Source organism: Mustela lutreola, chromosome 5 (assembly GCF_030435805.1).
Source record: "Mustela lutreola isolate mMusLut2 chromosome 5, mMusLut2.pri, whole genome shotgun sequence".
Classification (NCBI taxonomy): Eukaryota; Metazoa; Chordata; class Mammalia; order Carnivora; family Mustelidae; genus Mustela; species Mustela lutreola.
Genome location: NC_081294.1, coordinates 115919356 through 115937831, shown reverse-complemented (window position 1 = coordinate 115937831; position 18476 = coordinate 115919356). Strand labels below are relative to the sequence as shown.

General features: G+C 37.9%; 1 protein-coding gene across 1 annotated transcript in view; it reads right to left on the bottom strand.

The window, feature by feature from the left end:
- Nucleotides 1-18476, bottom strand: part of ADGRV1 (adhesion G protein-coupled receptor V1) — a 544366-nt gene that overhangs the window by 374727 nt on the left and 151163 nt on the right. The window contains exons 49-53 of the mRNA XM_059175461.1: nucleotides 17232-17496; nucleotides 16360-16482; nucleotides 6950-7172; nucleotides 6422-6626; nucleotides 2294-2440 (exon numbers count right to left, since the gene is read on the bottom strand). Coding sequence (XP_059031444.1) covers nucleotides 2294-2440; nucleotides 6422-6626; nucleotides 6950-7172; nucleotides 16360-16482; nucleotides 17232-17496 — 963 coding nt within the window. The remainder of the gene's footprint in view (nucleotides 1-2293; nucleotides 2441-6421; nucleotides 6627-6949; nucleotides 7173-16359; nucleotides 16483-17231; nucleotides 17497-18476) is intronic.

The following is an 18476-nucleotide window of genomic DNA, read 5'->3' as shown; positions in this document are numbered from 1 at the left end:
GCCTCTCTGCCTACTTGTGATCTCTGTTTGTCAAATAAATAAATAAAATCTTAAAAAAAAAAAAAAGAACATCAAAAGATTAAAATTTTCTTTCAATACTGACCACAACTTAAGTAATGAGAGAGGAAATGAAGCAACACAATATAATTCTACAAATCAGTTAACTGTTTTGCGTATTAAAAATGGAAGATTGTTAGGAATAAAGAAAAAAAGTAAACCATTACAGAAACATAACCCGATAAAACACAGAGCCAAATTGTCACATCCTGAAGCCTACATTCTATTAAAATACAGAGTACATAGTCTCTCTGGGAGTCTAAGTCCTGAATACCATATATATATTTTTTAAAATCCATAAAGATAAAAGAAGGTGGCATACTAGTTTAAACATTTTTCTCTACAAAAATTTTGCCAGGATTGCGATTTCCTTTGGTTAAACGCTGAACAGATGTATAATTTAAGAATGAATCAACCAAAATAGAGATAGAGAGAGAAAGATAAAGAGAGAGACGAATCAAACATCTCTCTCCTCCTGTTGTGTCTCTATTGCCTAGAGTAAAATCCACATTTGCTAAAAGGCATCTGCTCCTTGAAGTCATTTCCAATCACTCTCTGCTTCATACTGTAATCTCTAGCAACCTGGCTACAAACTACAATCATTCAAACTAGCATGCCAGGTCCATTTTGTTGACACTCATTTCTCCACCTAAAGAAGGCACTTGAGGATATAAACTCAAGAGCTTTATTAATAAAATCAGGAATCACAAAACTACTACTCTGTGGCCAAATCCTTTTCATGGAGTTTTACTGGAATACAGCCAAGTTCATTCAATTGCGTACTGTCCCACACTTTATTGTGCTACAAAGGCAAAGTTGAGTATCTAGAAAAGAGCCATAATAGCGCACAGGTCTAAAATATTCACTTACTGGCCCTTTAGAGAAAAAGTTTGCTGACTCTTGAATAAAATAATTAATCTCCCAAATATGGTCTACACTTAAGATACTATTATACATTTAAATAGAAACCATTTTAATCATGTTTATATAAGAAAGATTAATTGGGAAAATATAATTCAGAACATACAGAACCCGATAGATACAACTTACACAGCTGAATATATAGTTTAGGTGACTTGTGTAAACATTTAAAGCAATAAAATTTGCCATAACATTTTTAAGACACTGAAGCTCTAATCTCCTTTCAAATAATAAAGAAACCTAGAAATGGTGGACCATAACATTCATCCATCTTTTTTTGAGAGAATTTCATGAGAGGTCTTTTAAAGGAACTCTTCAGAGAAGCATTTGGGGAAAATAGGTGGATAAATCTATGAAACCCGAGACGAGTCCAGAGGTCCAACCATCTTCCAATTAGAAACTAAAGGTACTTTAAACTCTCTTTGCAAGTCATTAGCTTCTCTGACCCAGTCTGATTTCCATTCTTCAACCTGTGTCCCAATTTTATACTATTTTCCAATAGTAGACAAAGTGATCCTCTGCCCAAATCCCTTCTTGGGACTGATGCACTCATCCCTAGCTGGTAGTAATAACAGCTTTTGTGTTTCTCACTGGGAACTGCCTTTAGCTGCAGTAAACTCTCACTCAAGGTTATGCCCCACTCAGAAGGCAGTGTGAAGTCCAGGATGGCTAAGATGGGGATGCAGAATTTCATCCTCCTTTCTCCAACTGGAAATAACTCCAAAGGACCAGCTCAGCTCCAGACTCAATGAGTCCATACAGACTCAACCCCAGGCGCAACTCCCAGGGATCAACATCCCCCTCTGCACATTCCTAACTTCCTTATTTCCTTACAGATGTGTCTCCTCAGGAATCCACCCCAACTCTCCATCTCAGAGTCCCATCTACAGGAAACTCAACCTACATCACTTAACAATTCTGATCTGCTTTTTCATATGTATAACTATCCTACATAGATTTGTTCCCTGTTTACTGCCTCCATTTTACCCAAATCTTGAAACCACATTTCCATCTCCAGTTTGATTGGTTTTATCTTTCTGACCATGTAAATACAACCCTAATTTGGCAAACCAATGTACTGAACCTAAAAAGGGATTTTTTTTTTAAGGTAAGTTTGGCATTATAGGAAAAAAGAATAATAATCACAACATTTAAACTAACCTTAAATTGATTCCCTCTCTGTGATGATTAGTAGAAATCCAGTGATGACATGGTCAAACTCAAACACTTCATCCATAAGGCAGGGTTTGGTCCCATGCATCAATAGTAACCATAACTTAAAAGTGACTGTCCTATAATTTTATAAATTACATACCACTCCTGAGGTAGGAAATATATCACTAATACTTCCGTCAGCTTCCCACACTATAGTTATACGACCATATGTTCCTTTTAAGCGCTCAACATTCAAGGTTACAAGGCTATCTTGTTCCATTTCTTCCACTTGCTTATATAATGAATTCTGAAAAACACACAGGAAGTCACAAGGGATTAGCTGAAATTACCTACATACATATTTCAAGCTGTTGTGCACGTGCAAATTTTACAGTACTAAACAGCATGATACAACATAAAAACAACACAAGTGAAAAACATAGTTTAAAAAACAGCAGTAGATGATGACCACGATTTTAATTTGAAAATACACGTTTGAATAATTTTTTTTAAAGACTTTACTCACTTATTTGACAAAGAGAGAGAGAGTACAAGAAGGAGAAATAGCAGAGGGGGAGGGAGAAGCAGGCGCCCTGCTGAGAAGGGAGCCCATGCAGGACTCAATCCCATGACTCCAGGATTATGACCTGAGCAGGACAGACCCTTAACCAACTAAACCATCCAGGCACCCCATGTTTGAAAAACTAAGTTAAAGTAAATTAAAATGTTAATCAGTATAGGATTATTTTTACTTTGTTTTCTTATTTCTGTAATTTTCAAATTTCTTCAATGAACATCTTATTTTCACATTCAGAAAGCATACACTTTTTAGAAAGCATTACATATAGTATGTAAAGTTTCTAGAAATGAAAGGACATATAGTCAGGACTTGAGCGAAGTCTTCTTCCCCTGTATAACTTCTGGCAACCCCTCTAGGTTTTGTTTTCTACTTGTAAAATAAGTTTTGGTCTACAAGGCCTCTAGGGTCCCACTCAGAGGTAAAGACATCAAGAGAACCAGGGCACTCCTTCTGATTACTCACGAATGTCTTTTAACCTTAAATTCATATCCTCTAAAATGTTCTGCAGGCTGTGCAGTTTCCATTGATGGTGTTTCATCCTCGGCACCTGGTCTTTACAACTATTTCTCTTGCCAGAAATATCCACTGCCCCTCTTCTCATCTAGACTCCATGACCTCTTTCCTCTGTTCCAGACTGATTTCTACCTCTGTGTGAATGGAACTCCTCCTCTAACATTTGCAGCATCTCCTGAGAGCCGCTGAATGATATTTTGCTCAAAATTAATGCTCCAAAGAATCCCTTCTTACAACACCCCTACTTTATCCATAAGCAATAAAAACAGAATATGGAGTATAAAGATTTTTTTTAAATTTTCCCAGTAATAGTTTTCTTTTTATTTTTCTTCTTCTTTTTTTTTCTTTTTAAGATTTTTTACTTACTTATTTGAGAGAGAGAGAGTGAGAGAGAGCATGAGAGGGCAGAAGATCAGAAGATCAGAGGGAGAAGCAGACTCCCCATGGAGCTGGAAGCCTAATGTGGGACTCGATTCTGGTACTCTAGGATCATGACCTGAGGCAAAGGCCGTTGCTTAACCAACTGAGCCACCCAGGCACCCTGTAATTCTTTTTCTTGTCTTTTTATTATGGTAATTTGAAAAGAAATTCCTCCATGAATTTCTTACAGCTTCTAAAAGCTTCTATTTTAGAATATAGTTTGAGTAGATAGCCTAACCTATGGCAGTACCTTACACTGCATTTTAATATATTGTTACAAATGTTACATAGTAATAAAATCTTGTGCAAAGCATTAAAACCTTCCTACAGAAAATATGTTGATTTAAAAATATGCATAGGGGGCAGCTGGCTAGCTCAGTTAGTAGAGCATGTGACTCAACCTTGGGGCTTGTGTATCTAGTCTCAATTCTACAGCCAGAGTGGTTCTTTTAAAATGTGAGTCAGATCAAGTTGCTCTTCTACTCCCAACTCTTTCCCTCCAGGGCAAACTTCATGATGGTACTCAGGGACTCGCGCAGGTGTGAGTTCACAGAGTAGCTTCCCTGCTAGCCTTCGAAGGCCTGCTCTAAAGTTGGCCCTTGCCTGGTGTCTGGGAAATTGGGTTTCAGGAGGATTCCCGCCATTCCTGGAACGCACACTGGCTCCCTGTGCCTGAACTGTGCACACAGTGTGGTTTATACTCAACACCTATTTTCACTCGGGGGGTCTGGAATTTTGTCATGTGTCAGGCTGAGAGTCCACAGTTAACATCCAGGCAGTGGGGTCTCTAAGGAGCTTCCCTGGTTGACAACACCTCTCACATGTTGTCACAATTCATCTCAATGCTGGGGGAACTAAGTGTGTCCTGTGTGGTTCCCATGGTTTCCTCTGAGTCTCTACTCCACATGCCTTTTCCCTTATGATTTTGCTTTGTATACTCTTCGCTGTAATAAATCATAGTAAGAGTATGATGAAACCCTGAGTCCTCTGAGTCTTCCTAGCAAGTCATAAACCCGTGGGTGCTGCTGGGGAAGCTGGAAACAGAACGCTGGCCCTTCACCTCTTGGGCTTCATCGCTCCCTCCTACACGGACTTCAGCCACAGTGGCCTCCTTGCTGCACCAGATGGGCAAGGCCTCATTCCAAGGCCTTTCTTTTCGTTGATGGCTCCCCCTGCCTTGAATGCTCTTCCCCTCTCTCCTCCAGGCCTTTGTCCCCAGGTCACTTCCATAGTGCTGCCCTTCCTGATAGCCTATGTTTTAGTTCCTACACCCAAACTCCACCCCTTGGCCTCACAATCTCCATCCGTCCTCCCTGCCAAATGTTTTCCCAGAACACTTATTACCATCACACCGAGTACAGATGTCTCGCATGTCTCTGACTACTGTCTGTCTCCCTTTGCCTCCTCCATGACTTAGGACAATGAAGATAGGGATTTTTTACTGTTTTACTTCTTGATATATCTCTAGCATCTGAAACAGTATCTGGTACACAGTAGGTGTCTGTTAAATAACTGCTACATGAATGAATAAATGAATGAACAGATGAATGAGTGCCCTTGTTAGTTCTGGCCAATGAGACCTAAGAAGAGTTTTCCAGAGTCTTTTGGGAAATCTCTTCATCACCCCAAGTGCCACATTTCCTTCTCCCCAAAGGGACATAAACAAGAAGGCAATGGCCCTAACAATAACACCAACTTTCGAACAACCAAATGAAGAAGCAACTTTATGCTGGCAAAGTGGAGAAATTGAAAGAATCTGGGTCGTGGTGACACAGTAAAGTATCCATCCAACCCCAAAGCCCATCTTCTCTGTGGACATGGTTTTGGTGTTTAAGCCACTTTTAGTTGAATTTTCCTTACTTGCAGAATATTTCAGAGAACAATTCATGAAAACTGCAGTTTTCTTAACTTTAGTTAGGAAATCAAGATAGAGTTGGCCAATAGGGCTAAATGATGCAATATAGAGAGTGTCCTTTTGCTTATGGGTAAAGGAATAGGAAGTCGGAGCATGGAAGTCAACCTGGTAAGATCCACATAGTTCTCTTTCCTCAGGAGAAAGCACCTCCATGTGTAAAATGCAGGTATAGTTAAAACATAACCCCCCACACACGCATTCTCTTCCCTTCTCCTTCAATACACAAAGGAAAGTAACATATTTGTAGGGGATATACACATAACAAAACACAGTATATAATCTATTCAGAATCTGCCTCATCATTACTTCCTAGAGATGAGGCTAATAGTGGAGCCAAACTCCAGGACCAAGGTCAACTGGCAACATTTCAAATTCAGTCTTGTAAGAGGAATCAGTATAATAAAAAAGTTTAGGACAAGTTGATTCAGAGGCTTCTGTGTGTAGGAATATAAATTATAAGACATCAGGAAAGTTCACCATAAAATGCAGAGTTGGGGGGTGAAATGGGGAAAGAGAAAGGAGAAGGGATGAAGATACTCAAAGTAGGACTGCCTGCTGACAACAACTGATATATAAATACAATGAACAGGGGCACCTGGATGGCTCAGTTGGTTAAAAGTCTGATTCTTGGTTTCAGCTCAGGTCATAATCTCAGGGTCAAGAGATCGAACCCCACACTGGGCTCTGTGCTCGGCAAGGAGTCTGCTTGAGATTCTCTCCCCTCCTCCCTCTCTCTCTCTGCCCTTTGCCCCACTCCCATACTCTCCCTCTCTCCTGATAAATAAATAAATAAATAAAAGCTTAAAAAAAAATAAAGACATTGAATAAGTCATTTTGATTTCTAAGTGTGGGACCTTTACCTGAGCAAATCCAACGACTCCATAGGCATCATCATTAGACAGAATAGTTATTTTTACGTAACTGTTAATACCCATCTCTGCTCCTCCTTTGGGATTTTTAAGCTGAACTCTAAAGGATTCTTCTTCCTCTGGAACTGAGTCATCAAGGATGTTTACCGCTATTACAGCTTCTCTGTCACCAGGTTCAAATATCAGTTCACCTGAACTAGCATAAGAAGTATATCAAATAAGTCAGCTGCTACAAATATCAGGTATATACATATACAAAAACATAAAACTCTCAGAACACTGATTAATATTAAACATTTGGAAAAATCATATTTCATAAATAAAATTATAATATAATTGTTCATAATACTGATGAACTTCATAACATAGATATAAGAAGTATGGAACATAACCAAATTTCTAGATTATAAATTACTCATATTTTGTATATTTCCAGTCACTAAATAAACACTTAGAAATTAGGTGCCACATAAAACTATGGTGAGCATAAAGACATTTCGTATAAAATGTTGAACCTACCTAGGAATAAAGTCAGACTGGCTCGAGATGTAGGCCAGCTCATATATGTGTGAGTGGACAGCTCCCACTAGAGCAATTAAACTCTTGCTTGAATTAAAGGACTTTACTGTAACAGAAGCTGCATCATGAGCAGAAGGGGCTTCCAGAATGAAAGAGAATTGATTCAGCTCTGAATTCCAGCAGTAAAGAGCAGACGTAGCTTGGCCAATAAGAAGGATGTGGACTATGGAAAGGAAAGAAAAGGCAACTACAGTGAGACGTGAATATCACCGCACACGCCCCACCATGGTACTAAAGCAAAACTTCTCTACACTTAAAGTTCTATTTTGATTTCTGGGTTAATTAAATTTGAGCTGATTTCTGAAAACTGAAATACTATTTGAAATAACTAAATGTAAATAGCAATTTTTTAAATGCTGTGGAGTGACCCAACCAGCCTAACAGTAAACCCACAATCCACGTAATAAATAAGAAACCACTGGATAGTAAAGCTCAAATGGACCGTGGACTCTTATTCATCTCAGTATTTAGGACTCAGTATTTAGTATTTTGCATGGTAGGATATTTTTAAAAGTGAAAAATATGTATAATCCTACAAATAAATGCTTCATTTTTATAATTTCCATTCCTGTCACCATCCATAAGAATTTATGATAAGCATAATTATAAACAGACTAAATACAAAAAAATTCTTAATTAAGAAGCTTAATCCTATATTTATATGGCACTTCATAGGTGTCACTACAAAGCATTCAAATTTATGATTTTAATGCATAATCTATAGAGCTGATCTTCAAAATATACTTAATTTCTCTACATTGTTCATTATTTTATATTTTTCAATATTAATTAGAGAAAGTTATTAATTCTTTTCACTTGATAATTTTTTTTTTAAACTAGGCTCTATACCCAGCATGGAGCCCAGTGTGGGGCTTGAACTCACAACCCTGAGATCAAGACCTGAGCTGAGATTAAGAGTCAGATGCTCAACCAACTGAGCCACAAAGGTGCCTGTTCACTTTATAAATTCTTAAAGGTAGTAATTAGGCCAAAGGATCTGAACAAATCTTTGATCTCAGAGTATATGTTGCCAATGCTTTTTGAAAAGTTGGTAGGAAAAGATGCTCTTAATGATTCAATGCAATGGCAAATATTAGCAAATATGGAAGGTAAAGAACCTTATACACTATATAGCAGGGGAAATTTGGAGTCAGGGAGCTTACTACATTGTATAGGCCACTAAGCAATCTTCAGACTTAAAACCAGGGAGAAGCATGAGAAACCAACCAGAAACATGCACAAATTCCAGTACCTAAAGAAACACATCAGAATATAAAGATATGAACTAAGATGGATTTGCTTATTAAAACATTAAAACAGGGTGTCTGGGTGGCTCAGTGGGTTAAGCCTCTGCCTTTGGCTCAGGTCATAATATCAGGGTGCTGGGATCGAGCCCTGCATCGGGCTCTCTGCTTGGTAAGGAGCCTGCTTTCTCCTCTCTCTCTCTCTGCCTGCCTCTCTTCCTACTTGTGATCTCTGTCAAATAAATAAATAAAATCTTTAAAAAAAAAAAAAAAAAAGGCACACAGAACTGGAAACCATGAAAATTTTAGCCTAAAAGGTTACAATGGAAGATCCATATTCCTACTCTAAAATATCAAATATCAAGAATTATTCATTATGTTTACTTATGGTAATTATTTAAGTACTATTGCAAGTTAGTAATTGTTGCATAAAAGGTAAAAATGAAGAAAAATGTTATTAATAGATTTGGTTTTTAAAAATGATCATATATTTTTCATAAAGCTCTGTAAAACTGAAGACACTCAGTGAAGAGCAAATTCTTCAGATGGACCTCAAGATCTCCTAAGTTTAAATGATTCTACAATCTCAATCAATCAATTGATCTACAGTCTCAACCAAAATCATGAAGTGTTCTGAGCATCACTGATTATGTATCTTAATTCTTAGAGATATACCCTATTCACTTCCTCCCAACCAGAAAAGTATGAGACGGTAGCAAATAGGTAATTAGACATTCAGAGTAGGAAATGCATGGGGCTCAAATCTGCATTTTTGTATGCAGAGAGTGTTTTCTCAGAAAATAGCTATTTGTACTGTTCGAGATCATAGAACAGGGCCAGGAGTTTATAAGGGAAAAAAACCCTTAAGTCTACTCTGGGGAACAGAATTTTAACCGTTACTGATTATAGAATTCCCTTCCAGTTAACAAAACTATAAACAAACAAAGTATCCTAAATGGCTGAGATTATTTAAGGAGTGAGTGAACATAGAGAAGTCCCAGGACAGAAAGCTAGAGGGAGCGTTACTAGCTCTTAAGAGATCTGGGAGAAGAAACCAGTAACACAGAGGACAGCCAGACAGGGCTGTGAGGGAAGCAGTGCCCTCAGGATAGAGCGGGATTCCAGTGCAAGGAGATGAGGGGCATTCTGAGAAAAGTTCCAGAGTATAACTGTTCTGGGGGATGCTGTGGAAGGGTTTGGGGAGTTGAGTTTGAGTCCCTCATCTGGAAATTAGGGCTCCTGTGGTCCAGAGCACACACAGACCAGATGGGATGAGTCACTTTCTCCCAAGGGCGCCTGGGCTTCTTATGGTGACTACACAGGGATGAAGATTGATGAGTTCCTCGAAATGATTTCCACAGATGATGATTTTCAAACGTGACGGTTTTGGTGAAGCGGAGAGTGTTGGGCAAAGAAGGAGAAGGGGAAGGGGAAGTAGAATTATTAAATGGTTCTTCCTTACAGAAGCTTTCTGGGCCTCCCTTAGACCTGGTCAAGTTTTCTCCATTTTGTGGGAGTAGAGCACTTTCTCCTCTGATAGCAGTTACCTGTTTGTAGTTAGAAACTTACTTGTGTTATTATACATCATGTCTCCCTTCCCTACCACATGTTAAAACTTCTTCAGGGCAGGGGATGTACAAGAATTTGTTTACCTTTATTTCCTCAAGGCCTACCACTATGCCGGGTAGGTAAGTGGCATTTTAAAAATCTATTAAAGAATGGAGGAAAGAAGGAAGAAGGGAAAGATAAGATTGTATGTCCTTGCAGCCTTTGTCACGTTCATTCTTCCTTTTCCATTTAAAGAATTCGGTTTCTACCCAATAATCTCTGTCAAGTCATTAAGCAGAATAAATATGTAATCCTCACAGCCATGGCTCCAATCTAATATTTGACATATTCAAAACAAGAAAGTCCTTGAATATTATTTAATGCATAATTTCAGCTTTCAGGGGATCTATAATAAGCCATTCTAAATAATTACTCATAATCTTTTCATACTTCTACAACCTCAAGTCACAGAAACAAAAGAAATAAAAAGACCTCACAATGGGTCCCTTAACAAGCCTCTGGCAGAATTTTTTCATAAATTCTTTTAGAAAGTGTGCCTATTCTATTTCTTTAAAAATCTTTAAAGGGAATTCTATAACTTCAATTAACAGCCCATTCAGGCAGCACTTGTCATCCTTAAAAACATTCATTAGGAAACTATTTTGAATTATAATAAGTGACTCAAGTAGATACAGTTAGTCCACTTGAACGCTTGAGGTATAGGAAAAGCAAAAATAAAAAAGCCTCAAAATTAAAGGACAAGTAGACACCGACTAAACAAATACATGATGAAAGATACATAATTTATGTAGTAAATCAATTGCTGAGTGAATGATAAGAAAGCCACAGAACTGTATTTCACAGGATAACATCACAGCTTCATGGCATGTCAGAGTCTGACAAATAAAGAGAAGTTATTTATGGAGAGGACGTTCAGAACAGAGATAGACACAGGACGCTGACAGCAGAGTGAACCTGGAGTGGAGGGCAGATAATGATGCAATAGTCCAGATCCAAGGAGACCAGGGTCTAGGAGAACGTGGTGCAGAGACAGGGCTGAGGAGGGGTAGGGGATATGGGAAACAAAGCACAGTGAGATAGATAATACACAAAAAGTGAGAGATCCATAAGATCCGATGCTTGGTTAGCAGTGGAGGCGACAGCAGAAGACAGTATCTAAGGATTATGGTGCCTAATACAGAAAACTGCAGCCAGGCACCTAGGAGAAAAACAACAAGAACAGACTCTTGCATTTGTGCTAAAGCCTCTACTCTTCACAGTAACACTTACTTTACAGATTTTGGCTTTTATCATTTACTTCATAGATTTTAGATTTTACTTTATAGATTGGAGACATACATCGATGTTTCCAAAATCTAAACCTCTAACCGATTTCATCAGTACCACGTCTCTAACCACCTACAGAGGCTTCTATATGGAATCTTGCCTGGGAGGTTGCCAATTGTTTCATCCAGCATATTCTACACACCAAAGCTAGGTGGAGTTATAAAACATGCCTTCAATCATCACTTGCTTTTGAAATGCCTTTAAGGATTTCTCTACCCCAATAATGCTCAGAGTATAGTCCCCGGACCCCTAGCAGTCACTGAGACACTTTAGGAGGGTCTGTGAAGTCAAAACTATTTTTGTACTAACACTAAGACGTTATTAGTCTACATAATTCTCATTCTTTCATGAACGTTTGTGGGATTTTCTACAGGCTATATGACCAAAAATATTACAGTATGTAGAATACGGATGAAGACATGAGAATCCAGGTGTTGTCTACTAAGCCAGACATTAGAGAAATTCACAAAAACAATGATACCACCCTTCTTACAAAAGTTTCATTTGGAAAATATATTTTTTTTTTTTTTTTTTTTTTTTTTTTTTTTTTTTTTTTTTTATTTTTTTATTTTTTATTTTTTATAAACATATATTTTTTATATACATATATTTTTATCCCCAGGTCTGTGAATCACCAGGTTTACACACTTCACAGCACTCACCAAATCACATACCCTCCCCAATGTCCATAATCCCACCCCCTTCTCCCCAACCCCCTCCCCCCGGCAACCCTCAGTTTGTTTTGTGAGATTAAGAGTCACTTATGGTTTGTCTCCCTCCCAATCCCATCTTGTTTCATTTATTCTTCTACCCACTTAAGCCTCCATGTTGCATCACCACTTCCTCATATCAGGGAGATCATATGATAGTTGTCTTTCTCTGCTTGACTTATTTCGCTAAGCATGATACGCTCTAGTTCCATCCATGTTGTTGCAAATGGCAAGATTTCATTTCTTTTGATGGCTGCATAGTATTCCATTGTGTATATATACCACATCTTCTTGATCCATTCATCTGTTGATGGACATCTAGGTTCTTTCCATAGTTTGGCTATTGTGGACATTGCTGCTATAAACATTCGGGTGCATGTGTCCCTTTGGATCACTACATTTGTATCTTTAGGGTAAATACCCAATAGTGCAATTGCTGGGTCATAGGGCAGTTCTATTTTCAACATTTTGAGGAACCTCCATGCTGTTTTCCAGAGTGGCTGCACCAGCTTGCATTCCCACCAACAGTGTAGGAGGGTTCCCCTTTCTCCGCATCCTCGCCAGCATCTGTCATTTCCTGACTTGTTGATTTTAGCCATTCTGACTGGTGTGAGGTGATATCTCATTGTGGTTTTGATTTGTATTTCCCTGATGCCAAGTGATATGGAGCACTTTTTCATGTGTCTGTTGGCCATCTGGATGTCTTCTTTGCAGAAATGTCTGTTCATGTCTTCTGCCCATTTCTTGATTGGATTATTTGTTCTTTGGGTGTTGAGTTTGCTAAGTTCTTTATAGATTCTGGACACTAGTCCTTTATCTGATATGTCGTTTGCAAATATCTTCTCCCATTCTGTCAGTTGTCTTTTGATTTTGTTAACTGTTTCCTTTGCTGTGCAAAAGCTTTTGATCTTGATGAAATCCCAGTAGTTCATTTTTTCCCTTGCTTCCCTTGCCTTTTGCGTTGTTCCTAGGAAGATGTTGCTGCGGCAGAGGTCGAAGAGGTTGCTGCCCGTGTTCTCCTCAAGGATTTTGATGGATTCCTTTCGTACATTGAGGTCCTTCATCCATTTTGAGTCTATTTTTGTGTGTGGTGTAAGGAAATGGTCCAATTTCATTTTTCTGCATGTGGCTGTCCAATTTTCCCAGCACCATTTATTGAAAAGGCTGTCTTTTTTCCATTGGACATTCTTTCCTGCTTTGTCGAAGATTAGTTGACCATAGAGTTGAGGGTCTATTTCTGGGCTCTCTATTCTGTTCCATTGATCTATGTGTCTGTTTTTGTGCCAGTACCATGCTGTCTTGATGATGACAGCTTTGTAATAGAGCTTGAAGTCCGGAATTGTGATGCCACCAACGTTGGCTTTCTTTTTCAATATCCCTTTGGCTATTCGAGGTCTTTTCTGGTTCCATATAAATTTTAGAATTATTTGTTCCATTTCTTTGAAAAAGATGGATGGTACTTTGATAGGAATTGCATTAAATGTGTAGATTGCTTTAGGTAGCATAGACATTTTCACAATATTTATTCTTCCAATCCAGGAGCATGGAACATTTTTCCATTTCTTTGTGTCTTCCTCAATTTCTTTCATGAGTACTTTATAGTTTTCTGAGTATAGATTCTGTGTCTCTTTGGTTAGGTTTATTCCTAGGTATCTTATGGTTTTGGATGCAATTGTAAATGGGATTGACTCCTTAATATCTCTTTCTTCTGTCTTGCTGTTGGTGTAGAGAAATGCAACTGATTTCTGTGCATTGATTTTATATCCTGACACTTTACTGAATTCCTGTATAAGTTCTAGCAGTTTTGGAGTGGAGTCTTTTGGGTTTTCCACATATAGTATCATATCATCTGCGAAGAGTGATAATTTGACTTCTTCTTTGCCGATTTGGATGCCTTTAATTTCCTTTTGTTGTCTGATTGCTGAGGCTAGGACCTCTAGTACGATGTTGAATAGCAGTGGTGATAATGGACATCCCTGCCGTGTTCCTGACCTTAGCGGAAAAGCTTTCAGTTTTTCTCCATTGAGAATGATATTTGCGGTGGGTTTTTCATAGATGGCTTTGATGATATTGAGGTATGTGCCCTCTATCCCTACACTTTGAAGAGTTTTGATCAGGAAGGGATGTTGTACTTTGTCAAATGCTTTTTCAGCATCTATTGAGAGTATCATATGGTTCTTGTTAGCGGTACAAGCCTTTCTCAAGAAACAAGAAAGGTCTCAGGTACACAACCTAACCCTACACCTAAAGGAGCTGGAGAAGGAACAAGAAAGAAACCCTAAGCCCAGCAGGAGAAGAGAAATCATAAAGATCAGAGCAGAAATCAATGAAATAGAAACCAAAAAAACAATAGAACAAATCAACGAAACTAGGAGCTGGTTCTTTGAAAGAATTAATAAAATTGATAAACCCCTGGCCCGACTTATCAAAAAGAAAAGAGAAAGGACCCAAATAAATAAAATCATGAATGAAAGAGGAGAGATCACAACTAACACCAAGGAAATACAAACTATTATAAGAACATACTATGAGCAACTCTACGGCAATAAATTTGACAATCTGGAAGAAATGGATGCATTCCTAGAAACATATAAACTACCACAACTGAACCATGAAGAAATAGAAAGCCTGAACAGACCCATAACCAGTAAGGAGATTGAAACAGTCATTAAAAATCTCCAAACAAACAAAAGCCCAGGGCCAGACGGCTTCCCGGGGGAATTCTACCAAACATTTAAAGAAGAACTAATTCCTATTCTCCTGAAACTGTTCCAAAAAATAGAAATGGAAGGAAAACTTCCAAACTCATTTTATGAGGCCAGCATCACCTTGATCCCAAAACCAGACAAGGATCCCACCAAAAAAGAGAGCTATAGACCGATATCCTTGATGAACACAGATGCGAAAATACTCAACAAAATACTAGCCAATCGGATTCAACAGTACATTAAGAAGATTATTCACCACGACCAAGTGGGATTTATTCCAGGGCTGCAAGGTTGGTTCAACATCCGCAAATCAGTCAATGTGATACAACACATCAATAAAAGGAAAATATATTTTTTAAAAATAAAACATGCTACTTTCATTCACAGGTGATGAGTTCATTGCTATCATTCTCAATTGAATTAGTAAGTATCTTTAAAATTTCTCCTTTTTAATTTCTAATACAATAAATATCAGTAGATAGAATCTACATGAAATCCTTAAATTTTTAAGAGGATGAAAAGTTTCTAAGGCAAAAATATTTGGGAACCACTGAACCATCCAAACACAGATCAAATCCTGAGCCTGACATTCCAGACTTCCTTGTATGGATGTTAGTGTCTATGTTTCCAACCTTACCACCACTACATTCTGGGTCAAACCCTCTGTCCCCACCACTATAGTCTGCTCATTGTGCCCGCAATGTCGTATATTTCAACCTTTCTCTTTTGCTCACATCTTTCCCTCTACCCACAACACTTCATACCAGCCTACCCAGGCCTAGCTCACGTTCTACTCTGAGACCTCTTACCCACTTCAACTCTACCATTCACAGAGCAAATGGGACTGGAATCTTGAATTATTGTCTTAATATTCTTCTTGCTTCTCCAACCAGACATTAAACCCCTGAAGGCAAGGAATTCTTCATAACTTTAAACACTGACTTACATAGAACGTCTAATCAATAAATGGTGCTGTTTAATTCATTTAAAAAATCACTATGTCTCAATTTAAAAGCAGGACTTTAATCTATCCAGACTCACGGGCTGAGTCACTTGGTTTGTCTGCTAGCTTCCTCTGGGCACATCAAAGAGAGATATGCTGACTCATGAGCATGCCCCTGGCTCTGGGAGGCACCCCACAGGCTCACCACACCCACTGCCGTAGCCTTCCAAGCCTTATTACGATGGGCCCACCACCTGATTTTTTGCCAACTCTGAAATGGTCCTATGGCCTTCCAGACAACATTCACCCCTTGGTTTTTCACTAACAAACTTTGTTTTGGAAATCACTGTGAATAAAACTACTGCTTATGTTTCTAAAGTGTGACTTAAAGTACAGAAAACCAAGAAAGGACCAGACTGGAAGAAGGATGGGAGAGTGAAAAAGGACCGCAGAGTTCTTAACATCATTTTCTGACTTTTCAAAAAGACTTCAAGGCAGATACCTATTATCCTCTTATACGTTCATGTTTAAAACATATTACTATATGTAATGCCACTCTTCACTTTTCTCTAAACAAAAGAAATACATTACCTTACTATATCCTTCACTAAGATTTTGTTATATTTCAGTTATTCTGATTCTTCTCAAGCTCAAATACCCATTTAAAAACTATTAGTCCTTTTGAATTTCTGGGATTTCGATAGATGTTTCTATTAAGATCTTGATTTTACATCCTTATTAAAATACCTAGTGTCTGGCAATGTGATGATATCTCCAAATCAATTTGATTAAAATTGCTCTAGGTTTCCACACTGCATTTCAGATTAGTTAGCAGTTTAAAATCCCTTACCTATTCCTGAAGCTGGTGTAAAGGAGTAGATCCTATTAACAGTAGCAATATCCAGGGATTGAAAATATCTGAAAGAGGACTGTCCTGTCTCCCAGATGAAAATATCAATTGAATTCTGATTTCCTACAATAATGGAATAAAAGGCAAAAGTTACAGGGGGAAAAAAATGACAAAATTACACAGTAAAAAAAATTAACAAAGATATCAAATTAATTTAAAAAACAAATTTAGTAGGATATTCCTCCAACTTCATTTAGTTAAGCAAAAATACAACCTAGTAGGAAACACTTCAAAAGTCTTTTCACATTTACCACATGGAGTACATATATGGCTGGCCACTGATTCATCATGATCTGATATTAAAGAAAGAACAGAAACACAAGTTCTGTTTTTTTAGGAATGTTGAAATTTTACCTATGCAAGTTCCACTAGGCAGAAAAAAAAAAGCGTATTTGTATTGAGAATATTTTCAAATAGTCTTAACCAAAAGTTGCTGAGTGCTAATTATTATTATTATTAATTTACCTAAGGGATCCCCAAGTATAGTCCCCAAAAATGTCACTGTTTGCATTTTGGATATAAGATCTTTAGATTTTTTTTCAGAGATCTTTCCATTTTACATGCCCATCCCAAATTTTATTTTAATAAAACTTTAAAGCAGTAGTTCATCATCTAAAGACTATACACGTCACTTATAACATGAGTTTTTTCCCAAAATCCACTTGCAGCTGACAGCCAATACACTATCCATCAAGAAATAGACTCACAAAAAATTATTCCAAGAGCTACATGTTTTCATACAGAACATATTACGTGAATGCTAGATAATTCTGACAACGATGCATACAGTAAAAACACTATTATCTTCTCACCTAGAAAGACAGTTTTGGCAAAAATTAAATAAATATCATCGCCTGAAGTCAAGGCCTCAACTTGTGTTGTCCCATTGACTGGCACCTCTTGAAAGTTAATAAACTCGCTGCCAGACCATCTGAGTAAAAGGGAATTTGGCCTGGCATTCATCTGGGAAATGGCTAAGAACACAGAGCCTCCTCTGGTGAACAAGGCTATGCTCAGTACGCCTCGGACAGGCAGCGTCTGATGTAACGTGAAGCTTCCTCCACTCCATCTGAAGACCTGTGGGAAACATTCAAATACAAACCCTTTGTAACTAGGACCTTAGCGCTCATGTGAGTTTAAACAATATCATATATTTACTCTCCTAATCCCCTTTATTTAGTTAGGATACTTTCATAAATGAGAAAATACCAAAACTGATGATCTCTCACTGCTCTCTCCTTTTTTTAAATCTGCGTAGGTGCACACGCTTCACACACAGCAATAAGTGAAAAAGAAGTTACGTGAAAATGAATCAATTTCAAATATAAACATGGGTAAGGGTTGGCCACAGCAAGAGAAAGGGAAAGCCAAAACCAGGAGAGAAGTCATCTGAATATGAAAATTCAGATCTGGATAAGAAACTTTCTGATGCTAGAATATCATTCCTTACCCACTGTTTAAGCAACTGAATATAAAAAGAAACACCAAAACTCTTTATTCCTGAAGGTGGCAATGTACACAAGGTTTTAAGGTGAGTGTTCATTATTTAAAATTAAAAGAAAATCCTGAATCCACCTGGTTTCTTATACAATCTCATCAATGCACAAAGAATTGTATTTATTTAGTCAACAATTGGGAATATATGTGAGCCTGACATTTTGCAGGCATTATGGATAGAGTGGCCTCACCCCTTATGGATCTTACCAACTGTTCGGAAAAGGCAAATGATAAACACATCACTGATTAAATAAATGTATGATTATTCAATTGAGACAAGTGCTGAAGATAATAACTGGGATATGATAGAGAATTATGGGTGTCACTAGGGAAACAAAGTTACGAAGAACAACACAACAAAGTTTCTAAGGCAGAAGATGTTTTTCATCAGCTGAATGAAGACCAGTCAACCTGAAGGAAGTTGACTGGCCTGAGGGAATGAAGACAGTAAGACTGGAGAGGTAAGGTCATGAGGTATCTTTTGTCAGGATGACCATATAATGCATCATGGGGACCCTTTATAGAGCAAAAGGCACAATACTTAACAAGCACATCAGGAC